The sequence below is a fragment of the Eucyclogobius newberryi genome, unplaced genomic scaffold, assembly GCF_026437365.1.
Source record: "Eucyclogobius newberryi isolate DKJ021-1_F unplaced genomic scaffold, fEucNew1.0.hap1 SCAF_9, whole genome shotgun sequence".
Classification (NCBI taxonomy): Eukaryota; Metazoa; Chordata; class Actinopteri; order Gobiiformes; family Gobiidae; genus Eucyclogobius; species Eucyclogobius newberryi.
Genome location: NW_027316532.1, coordinates 23,715,560 through 23,739,916, shown reverse-complemented (window position 1 = coordinate 23,739,916; position 24,357 = coordinate 23,715,560). Strand labels below are relative to the sequence as shown.

Sequence of the window (24,357 nt, the reverse complement as noted above, 5' to 3'; positions counted from 1 at the left end):
CGATGTTGTGGCCGTTGGGTCTTGCGGAAGGAAAAAGCGCCAACTTCTGCGGCGGCTCCGAATTGAATTTAAAACAAATACACTCGTCTCGACAAACAATGCGGGATTACGCGTGAGATCTACGGTTTACAAGTGGAGATGGCAGACTTTGGTGAGTGTTTCACGGGCCCGAACGTGGCATTTGCGCGCGTTTAATCGTGGAGGTTTTTGGCTGTTCTCGTCTTGTTGGAGTAGCGTGTTCCTCCCACTTCAACGCTTTGACCCACTTGAGTTTCGCTGTTTTGGTGCGAAATGCGCCGTATTTCTGAATAAGACACGTTTTGTGAGGATTACTTTTGTACACGGGGAAGAGATCTGTTGATTTGTTACGCCGGTTGTTGGAAATTTGACGCCGTTTGAGCGCGTCGTTGAGCGGACAATGAAAACAGATAGTTAGCCTAATGCTAACCTGTTATATAATAGTAGTGTCACTGTTTCGCAGCAGGTGGATGAGAAAACATTGCATTTAGAGGCATCAAATAACTGTTATTCATGTTGGGGGGATATAATAAGCCATGATTTAATGTAGGTTTTAAAATATTGAAGATATTTAGTCTTTGAGTTCATTACTATAGCTATTACTGAAAATTTGCGTTAAATATTCGATTTTCGCCTCATTTTTTGGAGCTAAAACATGATTAAATCTGTCTTGTAATTAGACATCCCGTCCGTACGATTCTTCACGATCTTATAAAGTACACGATTGTAAAGTTTGGAGTTTGTAGGTCTTCGTTTAAGTGATCTTTGTTTATGTCCCTGTGGAAAATGTATTTCGAGAAAACTGGCTTTGAAAATGCAATGTTTAATTATGTAAATCCTTTATACAAATTGATTAAATAAAGCTATTCAACATGCCGATTGGACAGCGTTGTTTATTAAATATTGAGAGTTCAAACTGATCAAAGCATTAAAACATTGGTTCCAAAGGTGAAAACAAATTACGTTCGCGTGACTCATTGTATTTTTATGTTTACTTTCGATATCTTTCAAAACTCTTTTGTGGCGCCTACTGCATCTGATGCATTTCCACTCTCTTTCCAGTGAGGGGCGCTGTTTCTTGGATGTAAACGGACACCGGATCTCAAGAAAGTTCAGAAACATGCCAGTCCTTCAGGGTGACACTGTCGCCGGGACGCTGGGCAGCCCCGTCAAGAAGAACAAACTGTCGCTCAAGTTTTTCCACAAGAAGGAAACCAAGCGGGCTCTGGACTTCTCTGAGCCGCAGCCGGACGATCCGAAAACGACAGAACCAGAGGAGCAGGAGCAGCAGAGGTGAGCCGGGGTGCACGCCGGGGAAATGACAATAAACGCTTTATGTCATTACACTGGGAAGGACTCTCAAATGTATTTATAAAGCACAATTCATACAAACTGCAATTCAAAGTGCTTTACAGTGTTTAAAACACAATTTTTAAAAAGTAATAAAGTAAAAACACAATGCAGTTTATAAAAATGTAAAACAATGTACATCAGAGTAAAGTAAATAATAAAAATAATGTAGTATTTTAAAATATTAAAAAACAGGTAAAATTATGTCAGTCATAGGCTAAACAAAACAGTTTTTAGTTTGGATTTAAACACAGGTGGGGGCCTGTCTCACAACTTCTGGGAGGCTATTCAGACCTATGCCCCATAGACCTGGAACACAGATTCTCCGTGTCTGGTCTTGGCTCTGGCACCAGCAGTCCGAGACGGTTCATATGACACACACAAGTCTGAGATGTATTTTGGTGTTAGGCCATGGAGAGACTTATACACAAGTAGAGCTGTTTTGAAGTCTATTCTCTGAGCCACATTTCAAACTTAATTTCAATAGTAACAAATAATCTAAACATGGGGAAGCTGCGTTTCAGTTTAATGCGGCTAAATCTGAAACCGTCTTCCTGAAGATCTGAGACAGGCCTCAATTAAAATAAAAACAGTTTTATTTGCACTCTTCCTTATTTCTGTTGTGATTTTAATACATTTGTTCCCGTTTGAATTTCCTTGTGTACAAATTGTGCTCTACAAATAAACTTGCCTTGGCTTCATACTTGATACTAACTTAATAAAAGCCAATTGCCGGTAATTGTAATTTTCAACACAAAATAATGTGATTTTCTTAATGTTTCCATGTGGTCTTGCACTTTGTCTGATACATTTCAAAGTAATTTTAAAACTGTTCATCAAATGTCTGATTTTGTCCCGTTCATGAGATTTTATTTTCTTTCATTTAGTATTGATACTTCCTCAAATATCTAGTTATTTTTTGGTTTTGACTACCTTACCTGACATGGCAGGATTGTATCGTCCAATTAAATATGAATCTGGGCAAAATGCCTTTCCCTTTTTAATAATTAATTTTCTGAACATAAACAAGAAATACCTCAAAAATAGACACATTTCCAAACTCTGTACATTACTCCAAACCACATGCTTTCACTGACAGACGAATGACTAAACTGAACGTGGATTAAAGTTCCGCTTGTGTTCCCAGCAGCGGCGACCATGTGGTCTTCGGCCCGTCGCCATGCCCACCGTCTCCCAGCTTCCTCTTGTCTCTGGAGAAGAAGGAAAGCCTGGTGCCGTTTGTTGGTCTGAACAACTTGGGAAACACCTGTTATTTGAACAGCGTGCTGCAGGTAACGTCGGCAGTTTTGAGGTTTGCACACGTTTGTGGTTAACGTATGCAGCTGTAAAGTCGCTGAGCGGGCGCACGTTTGGCTTTCGCACGCCGTCGCACAGTGTTTTGTAACATTGAGAGTTATTCAGATAACTATAGCATAAAGAACATGCTAACAAGTTTACCAAAGCATCAGTATTACCCCAAATCACTAAATCCATTGAATTCTTCTTCCTCTGTGTCACTTCTAAACAACTCCACAAACTCCGGAGGTAGAGGAAGTGCAGATTCTTCTTCTGCTTAGAGCCTAGAGCGCCCTCTTGCGGTTGTCATGTGAAATGTGGTTGCCAGTGTGAAAATAATGAACAAAGTGATATAATAATGTGTTAATATATCACATATAAGCCACACCCTGAAAATGTTATATTCCGGAAAATACAGTATTTCGGTTTACATGTGGCAGAGAGGGTTATATTTTTCCTTTTTTAAAGCGCTGAAATCTGATATCGTGCACAGTTATAGAATGAAATGGTTTGTAAAGCCTGTTCATGACGTTGTCCCAACACCCACAACTACGCACTTCACACTTGAGGGTGCAGGGGCGGTTACAAATTAGTACCGGGGCAGTTTGCATTACGTCTAGTTTTGATCGTTTCCTCAATCGACCACAAATATGAACAGTGTTTGAACAGTGTTGTTGCTTTGACAAGTCTGCACATTTCTTTCTCACGTCATGATTTTGGAAAAGTATTTGATTGCAATTGGACTTAATTTGGAACTGGACAAATTCTAGAGGCTGTTGGACAGACTCTTATCAATTAAATGTGCTGTGATTTTATTTTGTTTTCTGATTTTAGTTTTTTTTTTTTGTGTGTGTGATTTTACTTTGTTTTTTGTGTGTTTTTTCTTTTTTTATAATTTCATTTGTTTTTAGATTTTTCTCTTTGGTTGTGTTCTGTTTTTCATGTTCAAATTTCCTTTAAAAATTAAAAAAAGCCTTTGCAATCTGACAATTGCGATTCGATAGTGATATATTAGTATCGAGATACTTGAAACGCCCGTGCAGTTCAGCTCTTTGCTGTGAACATGTACAAGTATTGGACCGGGCCAGTGTACCATATGTCTCTGATACAGTAATCTCAAGCTTTTAAACAGCCTTTTTGTCATAGAAAAGGGAACACGACACACAAACACTGACCCCTCGTCCCCCACTGTCAATTTTCTCACTTTCTTTTGGTTGAATCAGCTATTTCTGAAAAGGCGTCCGCAAAAATAATGTGATTGATTTGATATCCCAAAAATGTCCTGTAGTCATTCTTAGTTTTTACAGTGTTTGTAAATCCTGCACTTGGTTTGTGGGCAGTTTCCTTCAGCACTGCATAAACCTGAAATAAATGTATAACCACACCTTCAGTCTCCTCGCAGGGCTTTACAAAACTGATTCAACCAACAGAAAGTTCAAAAACCAAGCAGTAAAAGTTATTATTCATTAAAAGACCGGCAGATTAACCAACAACCGTCTTTGATACATTTTTGCGCCAACTACCACAGCAGCTGCCTAGTTTGTGACTTCTCCTCACTAACCCTGGCAATAAAGACCATTTAATTTGAGTCTGAATGAATAATCCTCACGTCGTTTGTGTTGCAGGTGCTTTACCACTGCCCAGGACTTCGAGACGGCATAAAGAAGCTCTACAGCCTCTCTAAGAAAGACAAAACTGGAGATGAAGGCGAGATAACTGAAGAGGTCAGTGTACCGCGGGTGTGACCTAAAGTCTCATTCATTTTGTTCAAACATCTGTCTTTACCTCGTGCCTTCTTTTTTTTTTTTCGAAGCCCGAAGAGGAGACGGCCCCGCCCCACATGGACCTCCTCTGCAGCTTCAACAGCCTCATCACGTCTGTGGAGGAGCTGCAGTCCAGTTTCCTGCTCAACCCGGACGCTTTCACGGAGGCAGACATGGCCACGCCTCCTCGGAAAATACTCAATACTCTCAGGTCAGAAAAAAACGCTTGCACAGTCGGTCCTGCCCTTATTAGTCTTGGAAATCCTGTTAAAATCCTGTTAACAGGATTTTAAACCAGACTTTAAAGTCTGATCGTTCCTTTGTGGTACTGAATCGTATACTGTAATGTCATAAAATATCATCAAATATCCTTTTAAAGTCATATTTCTTTTACTACAGGCAGCTCAACCCAATGTACGAAGGCTACCTCCAACACGATGCGCAGGAGGTGATGCAGTGCATTCTGGGATACCTGCACGAGGCCTGCGACTCTTTAAAGAAGGAGCAGGAGTTGGAAAAGGAGAAGAACTCGCCGCCGGAGGTGAAGCAGGAAAACCCCCAAGCGTCCACAGAAGAGGACGGCCAAGTCAACGGGAAACGGAAAAGCGACACGGAGGCCGGAAACGCCAAGAAGAAACCGAAATCCGTCAAGTCGAAAGCATCGGACGGCGAGGAAGAGCCGTGCGGGAGCGGCGTGCAGACTCGCTCCAAGAGGAAGTCTTCGAGCGACGCTCCGATAGAGTCGATCCGGGGCAAAGACGACGAGCAGGAGAGTGCGACTGCAGAAGGGGCGGGGCCAGAGGGCGGGGACCAGGGTGAAAAGACGGTAAAAGAGGCGGAAGGGAAAAGGAAGAAGAGGGCGAAGCTGGGCTGGCTCAGACCGTCCAGGAAACAGCCCAGCATCTTCTCCAAGTTCTGCAGCGTAGGTCGGATCAGTTCAAACAGAGCGAAGACCCAAGAGCGAGCGGAGGGCGAGGACAAATGCAAGGTCAAATGCAAGGTCAAAGTCGAGGTCAAAGATGAGAACACAGCCGAGGAGAGCAAAGAGCGCGCGCTGGAGACGAAGGCTGAAGAGGACGCCACAAAGGCCCATGGTAAGAACACTGTTTATAACCCGCATCATCATCAGCTTTTTGATCCACAGGTCGACAGTCGAGATGTTAATCAGGATGTTTCAGGTCACAGTGAAATCATAAGAACTCAAAATAATATTGATAAAATACTTTTTTATCTGGCGGTTTTTGTCACATTAACTTCATATATATTAATATGTTATTTGATAAAGTCACAGACGTGGTGTCGTCACATGTTGTACAATGTGATTTTACTGTTTATTCATGTTCTTGAAGCAAAGTTCAGAATTTGGAGGAAGAAATGTGACTGTTGCGTTGAATGACAAAGATCATACATCTTTATGTTCAGTAAAATAATATTGTAAACGGTGGTATTTGTTTTTAATGAGACAAAATAAAAGCAGTGAATTTTGCTCGATCAACATTTGAGGGAAAATAACGTACTACATGTGTTTGTCATGTTAAACTCTGACACTGATGGTTTGGTCTGGTGTTCTTCCTCAGCGGTGTTGGAACTGATGGAGCGCCTGTTCCAGGGGCAGCTGGTTCTGAGGACGCGCTGTCTGGAGTGTGAGAGCTTCACTGAGAGGAGAGAGGACTTCCAGGACATCAGTGTCCCGGTGCTGGACGAGCAGCCCCCCAGCCCCGAGGACCTGTCTGAAGGTGCGGCTCACGCAGAGCTGCAGCGCTCTGGTTTAGACCCGTACGAACATGTCCTGAAATGTGTGGGATTCTTGTTGCGTTCTTGATTCTTGAGTGCACTTTGAACAGAACGATACAACTTTAAATCTAATCTTTATCCCACGATGCAACTTTAAATCTGATCTTTATCCCACGATGCAACTTTAAATCTGATCTTTATCCCACGTTTCACTGACATTGTTCAGCCCTGATAAAAACACTTGCTGAATTTATTTAGTTCAACCATTTAGTTTAATTTAACACTAAATGCACATTATTGTTGTTTTATCTTACGAATTATGATTTTAGTTGTTGAATACGTGACTTTAATTGGAGGGATAAAGTCTGTGGGTGTTTATATTTATCATAGTTTTGAGAGGAATAAAAGTAACAATAAAAGTTTTAATAAAATGCAGGGACAATTTACGCACATTGCATTTTTTCTGACCGTTTAAACAGTCTTTTAACATAATAAAGGTTTTATCAGGTATTATTATTTGTCGAATCATAACTATTGCGCGGTTTAATATGGATTTTACGGCCCTTGTTTACAGTATGGTTGCTAGGTAACAGTTGCGGAATTACCTAATGTCCCATCTTCTGTCGCAATCTGGGCAAACGGCCACAATAAAACACATTCTGTGCACGACAGAATCACTTTCATCACACAACGACGGCCGTTTCTTGGACCAATCGATTAATCGCAACTAATTTAGCTGTGGAATAATTGATATCTGCACTGTACGCAGACTTCATGTGCTGAGCGAAGACGATTTATGATTCAGACAGTAGGAATTACACCAAAAAGACTAAAGAAATGTAAATATTTAGTCAAAAATTGTATATATTCAGGCATTTCACAACTAATCGAAAGAATGATCACTAAACTAATCGATTCAGCAAAAGAATGGTTGGTTTATGAGTGTGATTTTCATACATATTTGTGCATCTCGTTTATTCCGTCTCGTTGGTTTGAAGTCTCCCCAGACCCCAAGCCGGAGCCGAAGACCCTGAACTGGGCGATCGGTCAGTTCGCGTCCGTGGAGCACATCTTCGGCGAGGACAAGTACTTCTGCGAGACGTGCCACCATTACACGGAGGCCGAGCGGAGCCTGCTGTTCGACAAGACCCCTGAGGTGGTCACCATCCACCTGAAGCGCTTCTCCGCCAACGCCTTAGAGTGAGTCTCCACCCGCTTCACCTTCAAAAGTCGCTCCGCCCTCGGGTTTTATCTCCCGGCGAGTTTTCACCACTCGAAACAACTCTTCAGTTCAGTTCCAAAGCTGTTTCCGAGTCATATTTAAAAAGAGTATGAAATGTTTTACAGTGTTAAGATGAAAGAAAATGTAAAGAAAGGACATTTAGTTCAACTTTTCATTAAACAAATAAAGGCAAGGCAAGTTTATTTGTAGAGCTCATTTCATTCACAAGGCAATTCCAGTCCACATACATAGCATTCCAGACACTCTTTCCCATATTTATCTGACATTGCAGCATGACCGGCGTCTCCGCGATGGACACATCACTTTTAGATTGATTCTTTCCCATATCAGCGCGCTATCTGCAAAAAATGTTCTTTGATCGGGTAAAGAGTTTGAAGCTGCTCTAAAATAATATAAAGAAATGAATAAAATCTCAATCTTTTTACCAGTTTGAGGTTAGTGTTGTCGCGATACAAAGGTTATAACTCCATTTTGGATCATAGATAGTTGTAGTTTCTGTAATATTATCATTTATTATTATAGCGTGTTCTACTATTGAGCAAGACCGTTTTAAATCTATTGAGGAAATGTTAAAATTTGTCCTGTTTTATGTGTTTTTTGTCTATATCGATACTTGTTCAAATGAGTATCTAGTTTCGATACTAGTTTTTCGATTGGTATAATTGGGTTTTGACACTTCAGTACATAATGATGTGTGTGTGTGTGTGTGTGTATATATATATATATATATATATATATTTTTTTTTTTACGTCTTATCCCTGGTAGAATTGCAACTTGTTTTACTGTTTATAATTCAAACTATTATTACTATTACTAGTCTTCCAAATAAAGTGATCTTCTTCTGTGTTTTATGGTAATCCAAGTGTTACATTACCGCCACCTACTGCAGTTGTAAGTTATTTCAGCTCTTTTTGTGGTTATTTTTTTATGTTCCAGTCACTTTTTTCGTGCAATACTTGAATCTCGGCCAAGATTCAGACGCATTTGATCTCAAACTGTGAAAACGCCGTCTGAATATCGTGTCGAGATGATGCCAAAAGTACGAATACATTCCGTTTACCGACACTCGTGTATTTGTGTTTTCCAGCCTGGACTTGTACGCCGGCCTCTCCAAAGTGAACACGCCGCTGCAGACGCCCGTGCACCTGTGCCTGGACGAGTGGTGCACCCGGCGCTCGGCGAAGGGCCAGAGCTACGAGCTGTTCGCCGTGATCATGCACAGCGGCGTCACCATCAGCAGCGGCCACTACACCGCCTTCGTCCGCATGTCCCACCTCGCCGACGTCCGGCTCTGGTCGCCGCCGGACGACCGGGACCCCGAGCGGACGACGGCGGCGGAGAAAGACGAGCCGAAGTCGGGGAAAAGGGCGAAGGACGACGCCCCGGAGCACGACGACGGAGAGGTGTCGTTCCCCCGGGCGCAGAGAGGCGGCGCGTTAACCAAAGCGGGAGGCAAAAAGGGCGCGGAGGGCGGCGTGGGACTGCTGGGCGGCCAGAGGAGCGTGTCGGCGTGCGAGCTCAAGCAGGACAAAGCCGCGGGGGACGGGAACAAGAGGAGGAAGACGTTGGGCAGCGCAGCGGGGCAAAGCGGCGAAACTGGACTTAAGAAGGCGCAGGATTCTCAGGACGCGACGGCGACAGCGACGACGTCCGGCGAGGAAACGGCGTCGGAAAGCAAGGCCCTGAGCCGGCTGCTGGAGTACGAAGGGAAGTGGATGCTGTTCGACGACTCAGAGGTGAGAGTGTTCGACCAGGAGGACTTTTTGAGAGCCTGCTCCCCCGAAACGGCGTCCTCTTCCACGCCGTACCTGCTGTTCTACCGACGGACAGACAAGCGGTGAGAAAGTACTTTTGGCCACGCGTTTTTTCATACAACTGCAGTGCCAAAACTTCACAGCGGAAGCCATAAAGCGTCGCCGTCGGCATCTCGACTTTTACCCAGAGGCTCGAACGTCTCAAAGATGTGGAAGTCGTAGTATGGAGTCTTTTTGATTTGTCATTTGCTGTAACGTTAATGTAACTTCACTGTCAGGTTTTTTTCCGTGTACATGTTTCCCCCCTTTTCTCCCTTTTGACCAATTTGAAAAGCACTTTTGAACACTCGGTAAAATTTGAAAATGTCGTTTTTGTTTCCGTGTAGTACGTCCTCGATCGACCAGAACACGTTGAATCATGATCGTGCCTGGCAGTCGTTTTCTTTCTCTATTTCAAATGGCTTTTTCTCTTGTGCTACAGAGAATAAAATTAATTCTACTTTTCTACGAATTCTATGGGAATGTGAGGTGTTTTCCAGAGTGTTTTCTAAATTTCGAGTCGTTTGCACTGGTCAAACTGTAACGACCTCTAAAGAAGCTGAAAATAACTGTTCAGTTGTACATTCCTAACTTCTTTGTTTCATGATGTTTGATGCTAAATAAAAGGGATTCACGTCATCAAAGTATAAAAAAATATACAAATTAACGAGCGACATGAGAAGTGGTAAAGTCGCCTCGTGTTTAATGTCTAATGTTATTTTGAGAATACAGACGTAGATAAATGACTTTGGTCGGCTAACAAAGAATAATTTCCATTTTTCGCTGCATTTAAAGGGTGTCGGGCCTCGTTTAGCGGCCCACATGTTGAGAACCACTGAAATAGTTTGTGAAAGTCGTTGTCAAATCTCACCGATTCTTCACTCGGCCTTTTTTAAGATGCAAAATACTAAACTTGGCTTTGGTTAGTTCAATGAACGTTTACCGGTCACGAAATCAGATTTTACAGTTAAGATTATTGTGAGGAAAAAACTTCACGATTTAAGCATTATTCACGATTACTGAGACTGAAAAAACGGTGGAATATAAAAATGTCTTCCATTTCCTTTTGTTTCTGTGACCGTTTTTACAAAAAGCTAAATATGACAAAAAACAGCCTGATTAAAAAAAACTTTCTTTACATTTAAGTCTATATTTTGGATGATAAATGACACTATTACTGAGACTAAAAAAACAACAGTAAAATTTTAAATTTTGTATCACTTTTTGTGACGGTCTTTACGAAAACAAAACAACCTGATTTAAAAAATACTGAGCGTTCTTTACATTTAAGTCTATATTTTGGACAATAAACAACTAAAAAATAACGTAATTTTGCCTCTGTCACGATTAATATTTTTTGGGTTCTTACAATTTACATTGCGACTTGAATAATCATAACCTCGATTAACTGAATAATCTGGACATCCCTGACCGGTAGTGACCCAGCAGCAGCAGCTAATCGGTTCGTTCCGCCGCCGTTTTTGTTTACTCCTCACACCGTTTTGCCGACAAAGTTTTTTGCGTTCTGTCGTCCGATCCCGAGCTCTTAATCGTGTGCTGCATCAATCTTTTAAACGGGTAAAATGTCCTCCAAAACATGAATATGACTGACTGACCACAGCGTTCAAACAGTTGTACTTTGTAACATTTGCCTTTTGGCCGCGTCGATCAAATGAATCTGATACGATTGTAAACTTGCTACAAATTCCAACTTGTTAATATCTTTTTAAACATTTTGTGCACGCCCACAAATGTAAATATAACTGTGCCTTAAAGATGTTCTATCCTTCAACCCATTTAGACAAAACTACTTTAATTTCTGTCAAATCTCATCTTTTTCGCCTGTTTTCTTCTCCACGTCGTCATCATTTATTGTTTTAGGAGTGTTCTAGTTTTAAATGCATCTTCTCATCCCGCGGGATCATCGGCGTGTCATTTGTGGTGGGTTTTATTCATATTCATGACGCCGATCGTCCGTTCAATAAGCTCGAATCTCTTGTACAATGCCAGCTGTGCGATGTCGACTGTCCAGATCTGATGCCGCTCTTGTAGAAGCAATAAAGCTTTTACCTCAACTGTTTTGTACTGTGTTTGTTTTATCGTCTATAAATGATATGCAATAATATGTATGTTGTACCATCAGACTGCTGAAAAAGATGCTGATCCGTGATGGTTTCTTTAGATTATGCTCAAGTACAGTTTAGTTATAAGTTGTTCAGACATGGAACTTATTCATACTGTATTTTCTGGACTATAAGCACCTGCCCAAAAATGCTTAATAGAGAAGAAAAAAACATGTTGCACTGGAGTATGAAATGAGGTTGCAAGTGTGTATAAGTATATAAGTATAAATATAACAATAAGTCGTACCCCGGCCAAAACTGAAAAAAGGTGCGACTTACAGAAAATACGGTGTATATATATAAATGAAAAAAAAGAAGAAACATGACCAATAAAAAATACAAAAAATCATTGTACTAAATATAATAAAAATATAATTCATTTAAAAATAATACTGACAATGAAATACTATATGGTGACGAACTAATGTAAGGCACAACAAATCCAACTGCCCAGTCTCATTTAGTCCAAAGTTTATCAAATGTGTGTATTTAGTTTATTACGATGTCCACGGCCGGAGTTTTGAGACCCGAGTTCATAGTTCATAGTTCTAAAATTGAGAACAAAAACTGTCTGCAGTCATTGTTCATTTCAGTCTGATATCTTTGAGCAACGGGACAGTCCTAATTAGACGTAACTACAGTCAGTTATCACTGACAGTTATACTAATTATGTTCAATAAAATGCTTCAAATATGTTTTTTTTTTGTGTGCCGTTTTAGTCTCTGTGTATGTCTTACATTGTGCGTTTTTGTTCGTTTACATACTCCGAGTCTGGAAATAAAGAAATAAACTATGACGACGAAAAAACACTGACAACCTTTTTGAACATTAAAATATTTATTTTGTAAAATATGTAAAATGAAACAAAATCGTACAGAGGTTGCAAAGTACCAAAACAAAACACTGATAAATAATAGAACACCTTTTTTGCATGATTTTTTTTTTTTCCTTCTTCACCTTGTATCGCTCACGTCATATTTCAAGTCGTCAAAACGCATTGCTACACCGTGAAAAGTGCACACGAAAGGAAATCGAACACAATATTTGACACGTTATATATTAGTAAATTAAAAAGACACCTCGATTCTTTTAAAATAGTTGCTCTTGCGGGAAAAAACATTTAGCGGGAAAAGCAAGTTTTGGCACTTTTATGAACCGATAAAGCGTTTTTTTTCCCGAGCATTCAGGTGCTCTTCAAGGCAGCAGTTGTTGAAAGGAAAATGAACAATCAGAGAAGATACACGGGTTTAAAGGTGCATTATGTAACATTTCTGCACGGAAAGTGAATTGCTTTGCCTGGAAACGTCTTCAACAGAGCAAGAAAACCGATATATCTTGTGTTTAAATTGCTCAAAAAACACCCATTCGTACCGTTTCTTTATAGAAGTAGAAACAACAGGTAAAGCAATAACACGGCCGCCGCAAAGGTTACACAAGGCGCCTTTAAATGAAATGTCATGGTTTTATTTTTTTAACTGCACGCTCCGTTTGTTCAAGCCTCCGATTGTGTAACAGTCTGTAAACAAATCAAGAAGACACTGGAATGACGTACCAAGCTCAAACGCTATAGACTCTCTCTCTCTCTCTCTCTCTCGGAACACTGACCGAATTAAAACACATATTTACATTTGAATAAATTAATATTGCAAAGTCTCTCGTTTACGCGCTCGTCTCCCTCAGACGTCGAGTTTGCGAAGACTCAGTCGGCTGAAGGAATCTCTGCGAAAAGAGAAAGGGATGATGACAATGAGGACATGAAGAAAGGACGGCTGCGTATTTCCTGTTCACACGTAATACAGTTTAGAAAGCTCAACTTCACGTGAGCTTTTTGACTTGACGAGTAAATGTGTAACTACGGTGACGGTGCGGCATTGTTCCGGACGCTCAGCAGCTTTACGTTTGTGTGCATACCATATTTTCCGGAGTATAAGTCGCACCAGCCAAAAAATGCATAATAGAGAAGAAAAAAACATATAAGTCGCACTGGAGTATAAGTCGCATTTTTGTGGAAATTTATTTGAGACATTTCATCTTGAAATGCAATTTAAAATAATAGCAGATGAGAGAACATGGTGAATAGGTGTACGTATGCTAACGCTAACACCTTCAGCTACATGAGGCACAGACAGAACTGTGGTAAGTGTCTGGTATGTTAACGTAACATATTAACAGTTATTCAGATAACTATAGCATAAAGAACATGCTAACAAGTTTACCAAAGCATCAGTTTTACCCCAAATCACTAAATCCATTGAATTCTTCTTCCTCTGTGTCACTTCTAAACAACTCCACAAACTCCAGAGGAAGAGGAAGTGCAGATTCTTCTTCTGCGTCGCTTAGAGCCTAGAGCGCCGTCATGTGGTTGTCAGTGTGAAAATAATATCACATTAGTCGCTCCGGAGTATAAGTCGCAACCCCGGGAAGAACTATGAAAAAAGTGCGACTTATAGTCTGGAAAATACGGTATTTCATTCGCTCCCCTAAACTCTGGTGCTGAAGCTTATTCCATTTGGCCGTTGTACATTCTCATGCAGCAGACGCACGAAAGCTGTGACGATTGCGTGACGCCAACACACAGACAAACCGCCTCTTTGGTCGGTGCAGTGTTGGGAAATATGAGGCGCGCCGGGGGTGATGTGGCGCGTCCAGACACTGACCGCTCTTTGGTACACGCCGGTGCTCATGCAATATTTGATGAGATAATGGCTGTTCCAATGTTAAACGTGCAGCAGTCGGCCCCTGATGAACTTTAGCTGGACAAACTTTCAGGACGAGCCAGCATTTCATATCAATGAGGAAAAAGCATTGACCAAACAGGAACGAAACATGACAATATCGAAATACCTGATCAAGCTGTCCGTTTGCTGCTGGATTGTTACAAAGGTAAAATAAAAGCATTTAATACCTACAAATGAAACCAAGTACCGTATTTTCTGGACTATAAGTCGCACAAGTTGCTTTTTTCATAGTTTTGGCCGGGGTGCGACTTATACTTATATTTATACTTATATACTATACTCACTCCGGAGTGACTTATATGTGATATTATTTGTTATTTTCACACTTGCGACCACATCTCATACTCCAGTGCAACATATATATGTTTTTTTCTTCTCTATTATGCATTTTTTGGCTGGTGCGACTTATAGTCCGGTGCGACTTCTAGTCCGGAAAATACGGTTAAAAGTGACATTTGAACCCTTTTAAAATAAGTCACATTTAAACTGCCTGATTATGTTTTTGATTCATCATTTCCTGCATAAAAAGAAGTCTCACCTGTGTGCGTTCACCTGCAGGACAGGTTTATAAAGCTGTGGGATCTTCCTGTTGATGAGCGGCTGCAGCGCCTCCTTCAGGCGGTGGTAGTTCCTCTCCAGCTCCCTCTGGTACTCCTTCTGGTCCGGACCGATCAGGCTCTTGTTCTTTCGCAGAGCGTCCTCGCACCTTTGGAGTTCAAACCAGACGCATTGAGACGTTGCAGTTCACAGATGAAGTCGTCTTAATCCCTTTTAAATGAAGTGAAATTGAGCACAAACCTCTTGGTGAAGTCTTTGAAGCAGAGCCGTAGTTTGTTGTGATGTCTGTAAAGTTTAGGGTCACTCGGGATTTCTGACAGGAACACTTGAGCGACCTCTAGAGGACCCTGAGAAAACAATAAAAACACATTTTAGATGCACAAATAGCTTGTATCACGGGACGTCACATCGTTTCAGGATCTCTTTGGTTTAAAGCAGAACTAGCAGTAAATATCTCTGACATAATACTTTGCCTGAAAATAGACGTAAAAGCTTCTTTTTTTTCACACATTTTTCTATCTTTATCATAATAAGATAAAACACACTCAAAAACATTTAACATTGTCAAACAGATGTCAGATGACTTACAAAGACGATCAACACGTGAAAATGTTGTTTAGTTCTGCTTTAAAACTGAGCTGAAGTCAGAATGAATGCACATTTATTGACCTGGTTCATGTTTACTATCTTTGTTATGAGTGGGCTGAATTCATTGCCATTATTCAACTCTAAAGATATAACAGATGTTCAATATTTTAATGATATTTTACACTCATAATACAATAATTCACTGGGATTATCCAGCTTTAGGGTGTAGTAGTTTACTGTGATATTTCCTGTAGTAATATATCACGCTTCAAAATGTGGACTTATGAGTGAAAGCGACCGACTGTTTACTGGATATGAAACATATTTAGACTCCGCCCATAGACCTTTGCCCCGCCCTCAGAACCTCCCAGAACCCACCAGGAACTCACACGTGACAGAACTTCACAAAACTCATCTTGTTGTTGTTGTTGTTGTTGTTGTGGTTGTTACCTGGTTGACCGTGGTGCCCACCGAGCCCTGGAGGACCATCTGGAGCATCTTGGCGTCGGCAGGATCCTGGTGAGTGGCGAAGGCCAGCTCCTGCGTCTTCTTCTGCATGTCCTCAATGGCCACTTCGATGGGAGTGGATATGATCTGGAATCGAGGTGGAAAACACAACGTTGACATCGTGAAATAACTTTAAAGGCGTTTGAAGTACATTTGGAAACATTGGATTTGTCTGATTTGGGAATGCTGTGTGGGTGTGAGCTTTTTGGTTCAGATTTTTTATTTTATTAGTACATTCCTAACTTTATGCATGCCTTATTTGATATATTTTTCTGTCATTGTTATTATTTATTGTTGTATGTCGCACCTTAACGCCGGTGCAAGTTCCTAGTTTGGGGATTTGTTCACTGACAATAGCAACAAGAGCCACTTTTTCTAAATAAATGTATGAATTTATTAAGAATTTTTGTACTGAAGATAAAAAAAATCACAAATGTTGAACCTGATCCCTAAAGTATATAAATATTGCTCATAAGTTTTATTACCATGGCTTATTCATCAGTTGTCGACAGAATAGGAATGTCACGATTTTAAATGTTAGTCTGACGATTATTGTGAGAACAAACGTTGCAATTTTAATGATTATTCACGATTATTGATCACGAACAAAACAACAAATAAAATAAAAAAAAATCTTTCCTTCTTGTTTTCTCATTACTGCTTTATGGAATCAAACTTTCTGAATGAACAGCAAGATAAAAATTACTTAATTTTATTAAAAGTAAAAAAAATGTATTACTTAATTTTGCTTCTAAAATTGTCAAATTTATTCTAATTTAGTTTGAAAATTGTCAGTTTTCTATAAGAATATTTTAAAATTACTGTTAAAAATGTCATGATCATAATGTTTTTAGTCTTTACGATTACATTGTGACATAAAAAAATAACAATCATTGATGAACTGAATAAACTTGCCATCCCGACAACAGCAAGTTTTTTCTTGTGCAGTTGATAACTTTTTGAAACTTACAGAATACGGCATATTTACCCAACCACACAACACAATCTGCACATATTACGGTAACTAATCAACAGAAACGTGTCTAAGTGATACGAGTGGGTGATTTTTTTCTATCATGATTTTCGCTTACATTAAATGTAAGCGAAAATCATTTATTGTGTCTTACTAAAATCAAGTTTCCAAACATAACACTGGAATGATTGCCATTTAACACACACAAAAATAGGTCAAACTTCTTCCTTTAAAGTCTGAACTCGCATGCTTTTAACAACAGGATTAGCTGATTGATAAAAACACTAAAGTTGATCATTGACCATTAAAACTGGATGAATTGCACGGCGCCAGTTGCACATTCTAACCAGTTGATGGCGCCAATCAGCAGTAGCGTAAGCGGTGTGGCTTTTTCCCCTGCGTTTAACCCTTTGGCCTTCAGCTCACCTCCTCTTTGTGGATGATGTTGATGCGAGTCTTGATGTAGGGGAAGGCGTGCGACGTGGTGAGGAGCGTCTTGCGCTTGTACTGCTCATGCAGGTCGCCGTGAGCGCGTCCGTCCAGCGTGAAGGGAGTGCAGTACACGAAGCGCCGCAGGTTGTAGTTCTTGTCGAAGTACGTGATGCGGTCCTTCATTTCGTACGTGTCGAAGTACGGCTCCACGTACGTGATCTGGATGAAGGCCTGCGGGAGAGAAACACGCCCGTTGTGTAAGATTACGCACACGTAACCATATTTGTGCCACTAAAGGATGCACGCTCTGTCAAAGTTCTTCTCGGAGTAGTTTCAGGACATCATATTTTATTCCTACTTGAGTGATATAGTCGACACTGTAATTGTACTCTTACTAGACTAAAAGTGTTGTTTACTCTTTGCACTGTGAGTGACACAAGTTTTATGTTAATGATTATTCACGATTATTGATCGCGACAAAAACAACAATAACTTTCCTGCTTGTTTTCTCATGTGTGACCTGCTTTATGGAATCAAACTTTCTGAATGATCCATTTGACATAAACGGCAAGATAAAAATAACTTTACATTAAGTTTACTTTTTTGAGGAAAGGCTGAGTAGAAAGTACTTGATTTTGCTTCTAAAATCGTCAAATTTCTTTTAATTTAACAGGAAAAAATTACATAATTGAGTTTTTTCTAAATTCAATTAAAAAATATTAAAAAATGATTCTTAAAAATAGTCGACACTGTAATTGTACTCTTACTTGACTAAAAGTGTTTACTCTTTGACAAAAGCTTTATGTTGACCGCTCCATCAGATATGAATTTCTGCTGCTATTTTTCCAGTTACATAAACTTACTTCCAGACAGTTATTTTTTTTAGTAAAAATCTTCTTACTTTTACTTTAGTCATTTCCTTTCACTTTGTACTTCTACTAACTGCTCTTCAGAGGGTAGAGTAGCCAAATATTGAACTCAGGTATTGATGATCTGTTAAGCCCTGGTATGACTTCAGTTTACATTAACATTAAGATTAGTCTTTATTTTAAATGACAATATTCAGAGACATTAAGTTCCAGATTATAACTCGATACGCAGCTAGTTTGCAACATACACTGACTCTTAAACCATCACTATGATTGATTTATTTTGTTACCTTATCACTCGGCCACATTTCTGTTGGTTAGTTACCGTAATATGTACAGATTTTGTTGTGTGGTTGGTTAAATATGCTGTGTTCTGTAGGTTTAAAAAAGTTGTCAACTGCATAAGACATTTTTAAGAATCATTTTAAAATATTTGTATAGAAAACTGACGATTTTCAAATTCAATTAGGTCTATTTTTCTGATAAATTAAAAGAATTTTGATGATTTTTGGAAGCAAAATGAAGTCCGTTCTGCATCTTTTCTTATGTCTTTATTCTTATCTTCATTCTTATCATCGTACATTAATTCTTCCCTTGTGAAATCAGTAAAGTTCAGTCTTATGTTATCAACACAAACGACTCATGGCATTACTGACAAAAACTAATTATATATTTAGCATTTTCTTCATTTCATCATGAATCTATATTTCCTCAAAAGGTGGAGAACTGTCTTGTCTGTGCATAACAACTACATCATGTATTTAGTACCTTTTTATGAATTATTCAACATATATAACCCTTGATTAATGATTCAAACCTAGTAAACTCTTCTACAAACCTTATTCGGGTCTAGTTTGCACTTGTCCACCGGGTTGGAGTCTTTAATGACTTCTACCTGTTCTTCTCCAAATCGCTCCCCGTAGAAACCCTAAAACACAAACAGCGTGTTTGATTATTCACAGGAAAACGTGCAGATTGGCCACAGTTTGAACGCTCTCCTTTGACGTTCTCGTTCACCTCGAGCCGGTGTGAGATTTCCGCCAGCTTCGTGATGGCCGGCTCTTTGTAAACAAACTCCTGCTCGTCCAAGTCCCCGAACTTTGAGCCGTAAAATCCCACTCGGAAGTACGTGCCGAACATCCGCTTTCCGTTCTGCGAGAGAAGTCACAATATTAGTGTGCAAATAAAACATTATAATCGCACCGCTGGATTAGAGAAGTAGTTTTGTTAAGCTGTGACATGTCGTGGATATTTACGGTGCAGTGTACATTATAGCGACTTATATTTAGATGAATTCCGAGACCGATGTGCAGGATGAGCACAAAAAAGCTCCACTTGACGTTGACAATATTCACCAAATAAAGCCTGGGTAACAATAACTAATACAACTCGATTCAAACGATTTGATCAAAATAAATGAATAAAAGGGACCAACTAGAAACTGTATACGCATTATTTGAAACCCCAGAGATTTGATGAAACAGAGAAAGTGTATTAGACTGTAAACTGTGGGTGATTCTAAGTCTTCAGTCCATGAATTTGACAAAAAACATTACAGATGGTTTTAAGAGCCCCTCAAAACTTACCAAAAGACACAATTAAGTAAAGTGGGAAGGAAGGATCAGCAACCAGGGTAATCAAAAAGGAGAAAACAGAACAAATTTAATCAGGATTGGGCGCCACCAAAGAATAAAACAAACAAAAAAACATTATGATACTAAGAACAAAATACCTTCACCGTTTTTGAAAAACAAACTGAATCAAGACCATGCAAAGAGCAAAGAAAAGAGAGAAGTTCCCTTTAACACACCATGCACCCACAGTGCAGGCAAGAGGTAAACAAAGTGTCTCACGTTTCATGCAATACAAATAAATGTTAATAATGTTAAAAAGAACAATGTATGAACAAAAAAAATCAGGGATCGATTTACTGAAAAACTATAGAGAATAAACCAGAGGAACAAAAGATACAAAATAAATTCAATCAAAATTACTATGACAAAAATATCCTGCATTAATGTGGTCCACGTTTGACCAGTGTTTGTGCTGCAACAAAGAGAGATGTTCACTCTGAGGAGCTGAAATCGAGCCCTGGCTTTGAGATGACACACAGTGGACAGAGGAGATGAGGGGTGTGTGCAGGTGATGCATTCACTGACTCTTTGGTCATTTATGTCACTGAGGCTGCCATGCACAGCCTGACAACACTCCATAGTTACATCGAGTTACTTCTCCACAGCCACAGGAGGGAGACAGAGGGAAAGTGTCCCCAGCAGGGGGCAGTGCACATGTCTGCAGATGTTAATGGATTTGATGTGTGTGACAAAGCAAATAGAGCAAAAGAACGCCCAAAGCTAGCAAACGAGATGAGAAAATCAAATACAAAAACATATACAACATAAGCAGGGCCAAGCAGAAACCAGTTAGCCACCTACCTCCCAGCCAGTACTCTGTGTGACAAAGAGAATACAGGACATGTGAACACAACACACACACACACACACGGACCACACCAGAGGAACCAACCCCAGTAAAGCCACAGCCAGGATTATCATTGTTTATCATTTGAGCCACTCCCCTCAGGCAGGAGGCCACTCCCCTCAGGCAGGAGGCTACAGTCTATCCGGACCAGAACCTCCAGCCACAAGAACAGTTTCTTTCCCATCTGCCGTTGGACCCATGAACACTTCCTGAACACTGTCACTTTAACCATCATTTAATGACTCACTGCACTGTTCCCTTCTGTAACTGACAATAAAACTTTTCTGATTGTGATTTTTGGGTGCAGTGTTGCTTTAGCATCAGTTCTTGTGTCAACATAAACTGCACACTAGTATTTCAGTCACAAGAATGGCCTTTGGGGCAAGTCTAGATTATGATCCCAAATATCATGCTTCATACTTTACTGCTGTAAATAAAGCATGTCAGGTGTATAATAATCAAGGCTAAATCAAATAAATTATACTCAAAATATACAACTGAAATCTCAAAACTGCACCAAGCTTTGTCAATGTTAATATCTACCGGTATGTATATGTCACTTACAAGTATGTATGTACAAGTGCGTATGTACAAGTATGTATGCACAAGTATGTAGAAGTATGTATGCAAAAGTATGTATGCACACGTATGTAGAAGTATGTATGTACAAGTATGTAGAAGTATGTATGCACAAGTATGAAGAAGTATGTATGCACAAGTATGAAGAAGTATGTATGCACAAGTATGTATGCACACGTATGTAGAAGTATGTATGCACACATATGTAGAAGTATGTATGTACAAGTATGTAGAAGTATGTATGCACAAGTATGAAGAAGTATGTGTGCACAAGTATGTATGCAAAAGTATGTAGAAGTATGTATGTAGAAGTATATGTGTACAAGTATGTAGAAGTATGTATGTAGAAGTATGTATGCACAAGTTTGTATGAACAAGTATGTAGAAGTATGTATGTAGAAGTATGTATGCACAAGTATGTAGAAGTATGTTTGTAAAAGTATGTATGCACAAGTATGTATACACAAGTATGTAGATGTATGTATGCAGAAGTATGTATACACAAGTATGTAGAAGTATGTATGTAGAAGTATGTATGCACAAGTATGTAGAAGTATGTATGTAGAAGTATGTATGCACAAGTATGTAGAAGTATGTTTGTAGAAGTATGTATGCACAAGTATGTAGAAGTATGTTTGTAAAAGTATGTATGCACAAGTATGTATACACAAGTATGTAGATGTATGTATGCAGAAGTATGTATACACAAGTATGTAGAAGTATGTATGTAGAAGTATGTATGCACAAGTATGTAGAAGTATGTATGTAGAAGTATGTATGCACAAGTATGTAGAAGTATGTATGTAGAAGTATGTATGCACAAGTATGTAGAAGTATGTATGCACAAGTTTGTATGAACAAGTATGTAGAAGTATGTATGTAGAAGTATGTATGCACAAGTATGTAGAAGTATGTTTGTAAAAGTATGTATGCACAAGTATGTATACACAAGTATGTAGAAGTATGTATGTAGAAGTATGTATACACAAGTATGTAGAAGTATGTATGCAGAAGTATGTATACACAAGTATGTAGAAGTATGTTTGTAGAAGTATGTATGCACAAGTATGTAGAAGTATGTTTGTAAAAGTATGTATGCACAAGTATGTATACACAAGTATGTAGATGTATGTATGCAGAAGTATGTATACACAAGTATGTAGAAGTATGTTTGTAGAAGTATGTATGCACAAGTATGTAGAAGTATGTTTGTAAAAGTATGTATGCACAAGTATGTATACACAAGTATGTAGATGTATGTATGCAGAAGTATGTATACACAAGTATGTAGAAGTATGTATGTAGAAGTATGTATGCACAAGTATGTAGAAGTATGTATGTAGAAGTATGTATGCACAAGTATGTAGAAGTATGTATGCACAAGTTTGTATGAACAAGTATGTAGAAGTATGTATGTAGAAGTATGTATGCACAAGTATGTAGAAGTATGTTTGTAAAAGTATGTATGCACAAGTATGTATACACAAGTATGTAGAAGTATGTATGTAGAAGTATGTATACACAAGTATGTAGAAGTATGTTTGTAAAAGTATGTATGCACAAGTATGTACACACAAGTATGTAGAAGTATGTATGTAGAAGTATGTATGCACAAGTATGTATGCACAAGTATGTAGAAGTATGTATGTAGAAGTATGTATGCACAAGTATGTAGAAGTATGTTTGTAAAAGTATGTATGCACAAGTATGTATACACAAGTATGTATACACAAGTATGTAAAAGTATGTATGTAGAAGTATGTATTGGGCCCCGTCCTATTTCTGCTTTATATAATTCCCCTGGGAATGATCATTAAAGAGTTTAGTGATGTGTCCTATCACCTGTTCACTGACGATATTCAGCTATATTGCTCTTTTAAACCTTCTGAGATCCAGAAACTGAACTCCTTGGTCAGTTGTTTAGTGCAAATTAAACAATGGCTGAGTAAAAACTCCTTGCAGCTAAATGCAGACAAAACAGAAACTCTGATTATTGCCCCTGATGATGCCATTCCAGGGATAAACCAGTACTTGGGTGTTTTAGGTCAGACTGCTAAACCAAGTCTTAGAAACTTGGGTGTTGCCTTTGACAAAGACATGTCTTTAGAGCACCACTCCAAGCTGTTGACGAGGAACTGTTTCTTTCAGTTGAGGAAAATCTCTAAGCTCAGGAAAATGGTGTCTCAAAATGACCTGGAACTTATAATTCATGCATTTGTGTCTTCACGTTCAGACTACTGTAAAAGCTTGTTTTCCTGTCTTAATAAGAAGGAACTCTCTCGTCTGCAGCTGGTCCAGAACTCTGCAGCGAGGATCTTGACCCGCACAAATAGAAGGGCCCACATTTCACCCATTCTTAAAGCCCTTCACTGGCTGCCGGTCTCCTACCGGATACAGTTTAAAATTCTTGTTTTAACTTTTAGAGCTTTAAATGGTCAGGTCCCATCGTACATCAGCGATCTGATTAAACCGTACGCTCCCTCTCGCTCACTAAGGTCCTTGGATCAGAAACTGTTGTCGGTTCCTCGCACCCGTTTTCGGACCAGAGGAGACAGATCCTTCCAGGCAGTTGCCCCCAGACTCTGGAACGATCTTCCGTTCTCCCTACGGTCACTGGACTCAGTTACTGCTTTTAAGGGTCAGCTTAAAACCTTTTTATTTAGTCAAGCCTTTTAAATGCACTTGTTTTACGGACTGATTTTACTGTATATTGTTGTATATGTATTGCTCACTGTAATGTTTTTTTTTTTTGTGTGTTTTTATTGTTTTATTCTGTGTTTTGTGAAGCACTTTGTGACCTCTGTCTGTGAAAGGTGCTATATAAATAAAATTTACTTACTTACTTACTTACAAGTATGTAGAAGTATGTATGTAGAAGTATGTATGCACAAGTATGTAGAAGTATGTATGTAGAAGTATGTATGCACAAGTATGTATGCACAAGTATGTAGAAGTATGTATGCACAAGTATGTATGCACAAGTGTGTATGCACAAGTATGTAGAAGTATGTATGTAGAAGTATGTATGCACAAGTATGTAGAAGTATGTTTGTAGAAGTATGTATGCACAAGTATGTAGAAGTATGTTTGTAGAAGTATGTATGCACAAGTATGTAGAAGTATGTATGTAGAAGTATGTATGCACAAGTATGTAGAAGTAAGTTTGTAGAAGTATGTATGCACAAGTATGTAGAAGTATGTTTGTAGAAGTATGTATGCACAAGTATGTATACACAAGTATGTAGAAGTATGTATGTAGAAGTATGTATGCACAAGTATGTAGAAGTATGTGTGCACTAGTATGTAGAAGT

At 39.2% G+C, this 24,357-nt stretch overlaps 2 protein-coding genes across 22 annotated transcripts in view; one reads left to right on the top strand and one right to left on the bottom strand.

Moving 5' to 3' along the window:
* usp1 (ubiquitin specific peptidase 1) lies at positions 1 to 11,230 on the top strand. Its single transcript, XM_072438812.1, has 9 exons — positions 1 to 151; positions 1,081 to 1,311; positions 2,519 to 2,660; positions 4,290 to 4,388; positions 4,478 to 4,638; positions 4,827 to 5,521; positions 6,005 to 6,163; positions 7,160 to 7,361; positions 8,493 to 11,230. Exons 2-9 carry the CDS (start codon positions 1,139 to 1,141, stop codon positions 9,244 to 9,246), a joined length of 2,385 nt encoding a protein of 794 aa, XP_072294913.1. The 5' UTR covers positions 1 to 151; positions 1,081 to 1,138; the 3' UTR covers positions 9,247 to 11,230.
* Positions 11,231 to 12,139: 909 nt separating this feature from the next.
* Positions 12,140 to 24,357, bottom strand: part of dock7 (dedicator of cytokinesis 7) — a 44,605-nt gene continuing 32,387 nt past the window's right edge. For 8 of the 21 annotated variants that reach the window (XM_072439340.1, XM_072439343.1, XM_072439346.1 and 5 more), the window contains 8 exons: positions 20,422 to 20,436; positions 19,004 to 19,138; positions 18,825 to 18,914; positions 17,112 to 17,348; positions 15,656 to 15,799; positions 14,858 to 14,964; positions 14,598 to 14,765; positions 12,140 to 13,040 (listed from right to left, as the gene is read on the bottom strand). In XM_072439340.1, the coding sequence (XP_072295441.1) occupies positions 12,998 to 13,040; positions 14,598 to 14,765; positions 14,858 to 14,964; positions 15,656 to 15,799; positions 17,112 to 17,348; positions 18,825 to 18,914; positions 19,004 to 19,138; positions 20,422 to 20,436 (939 nt within the window). In that variant the 3' untranslated portion in view covers positions 12,140 to 12,997. The remainder of the gene's footprint in view (positions 13,041 to 14,597; positions 14,766 to 14,857; positions 14,965 to 15,655; positions 15,800 to 17,111; positions 17,349 to 18,824; positions 18,915 to 19,003; positions 19,139 to 20,421; positions 20,437 to 24,357) is intronic. The other 13 variants (XM_072439341.1, XM_072439347.1, XM_072439356.1 and 10 more) reach the window with 2 other exon arrangements.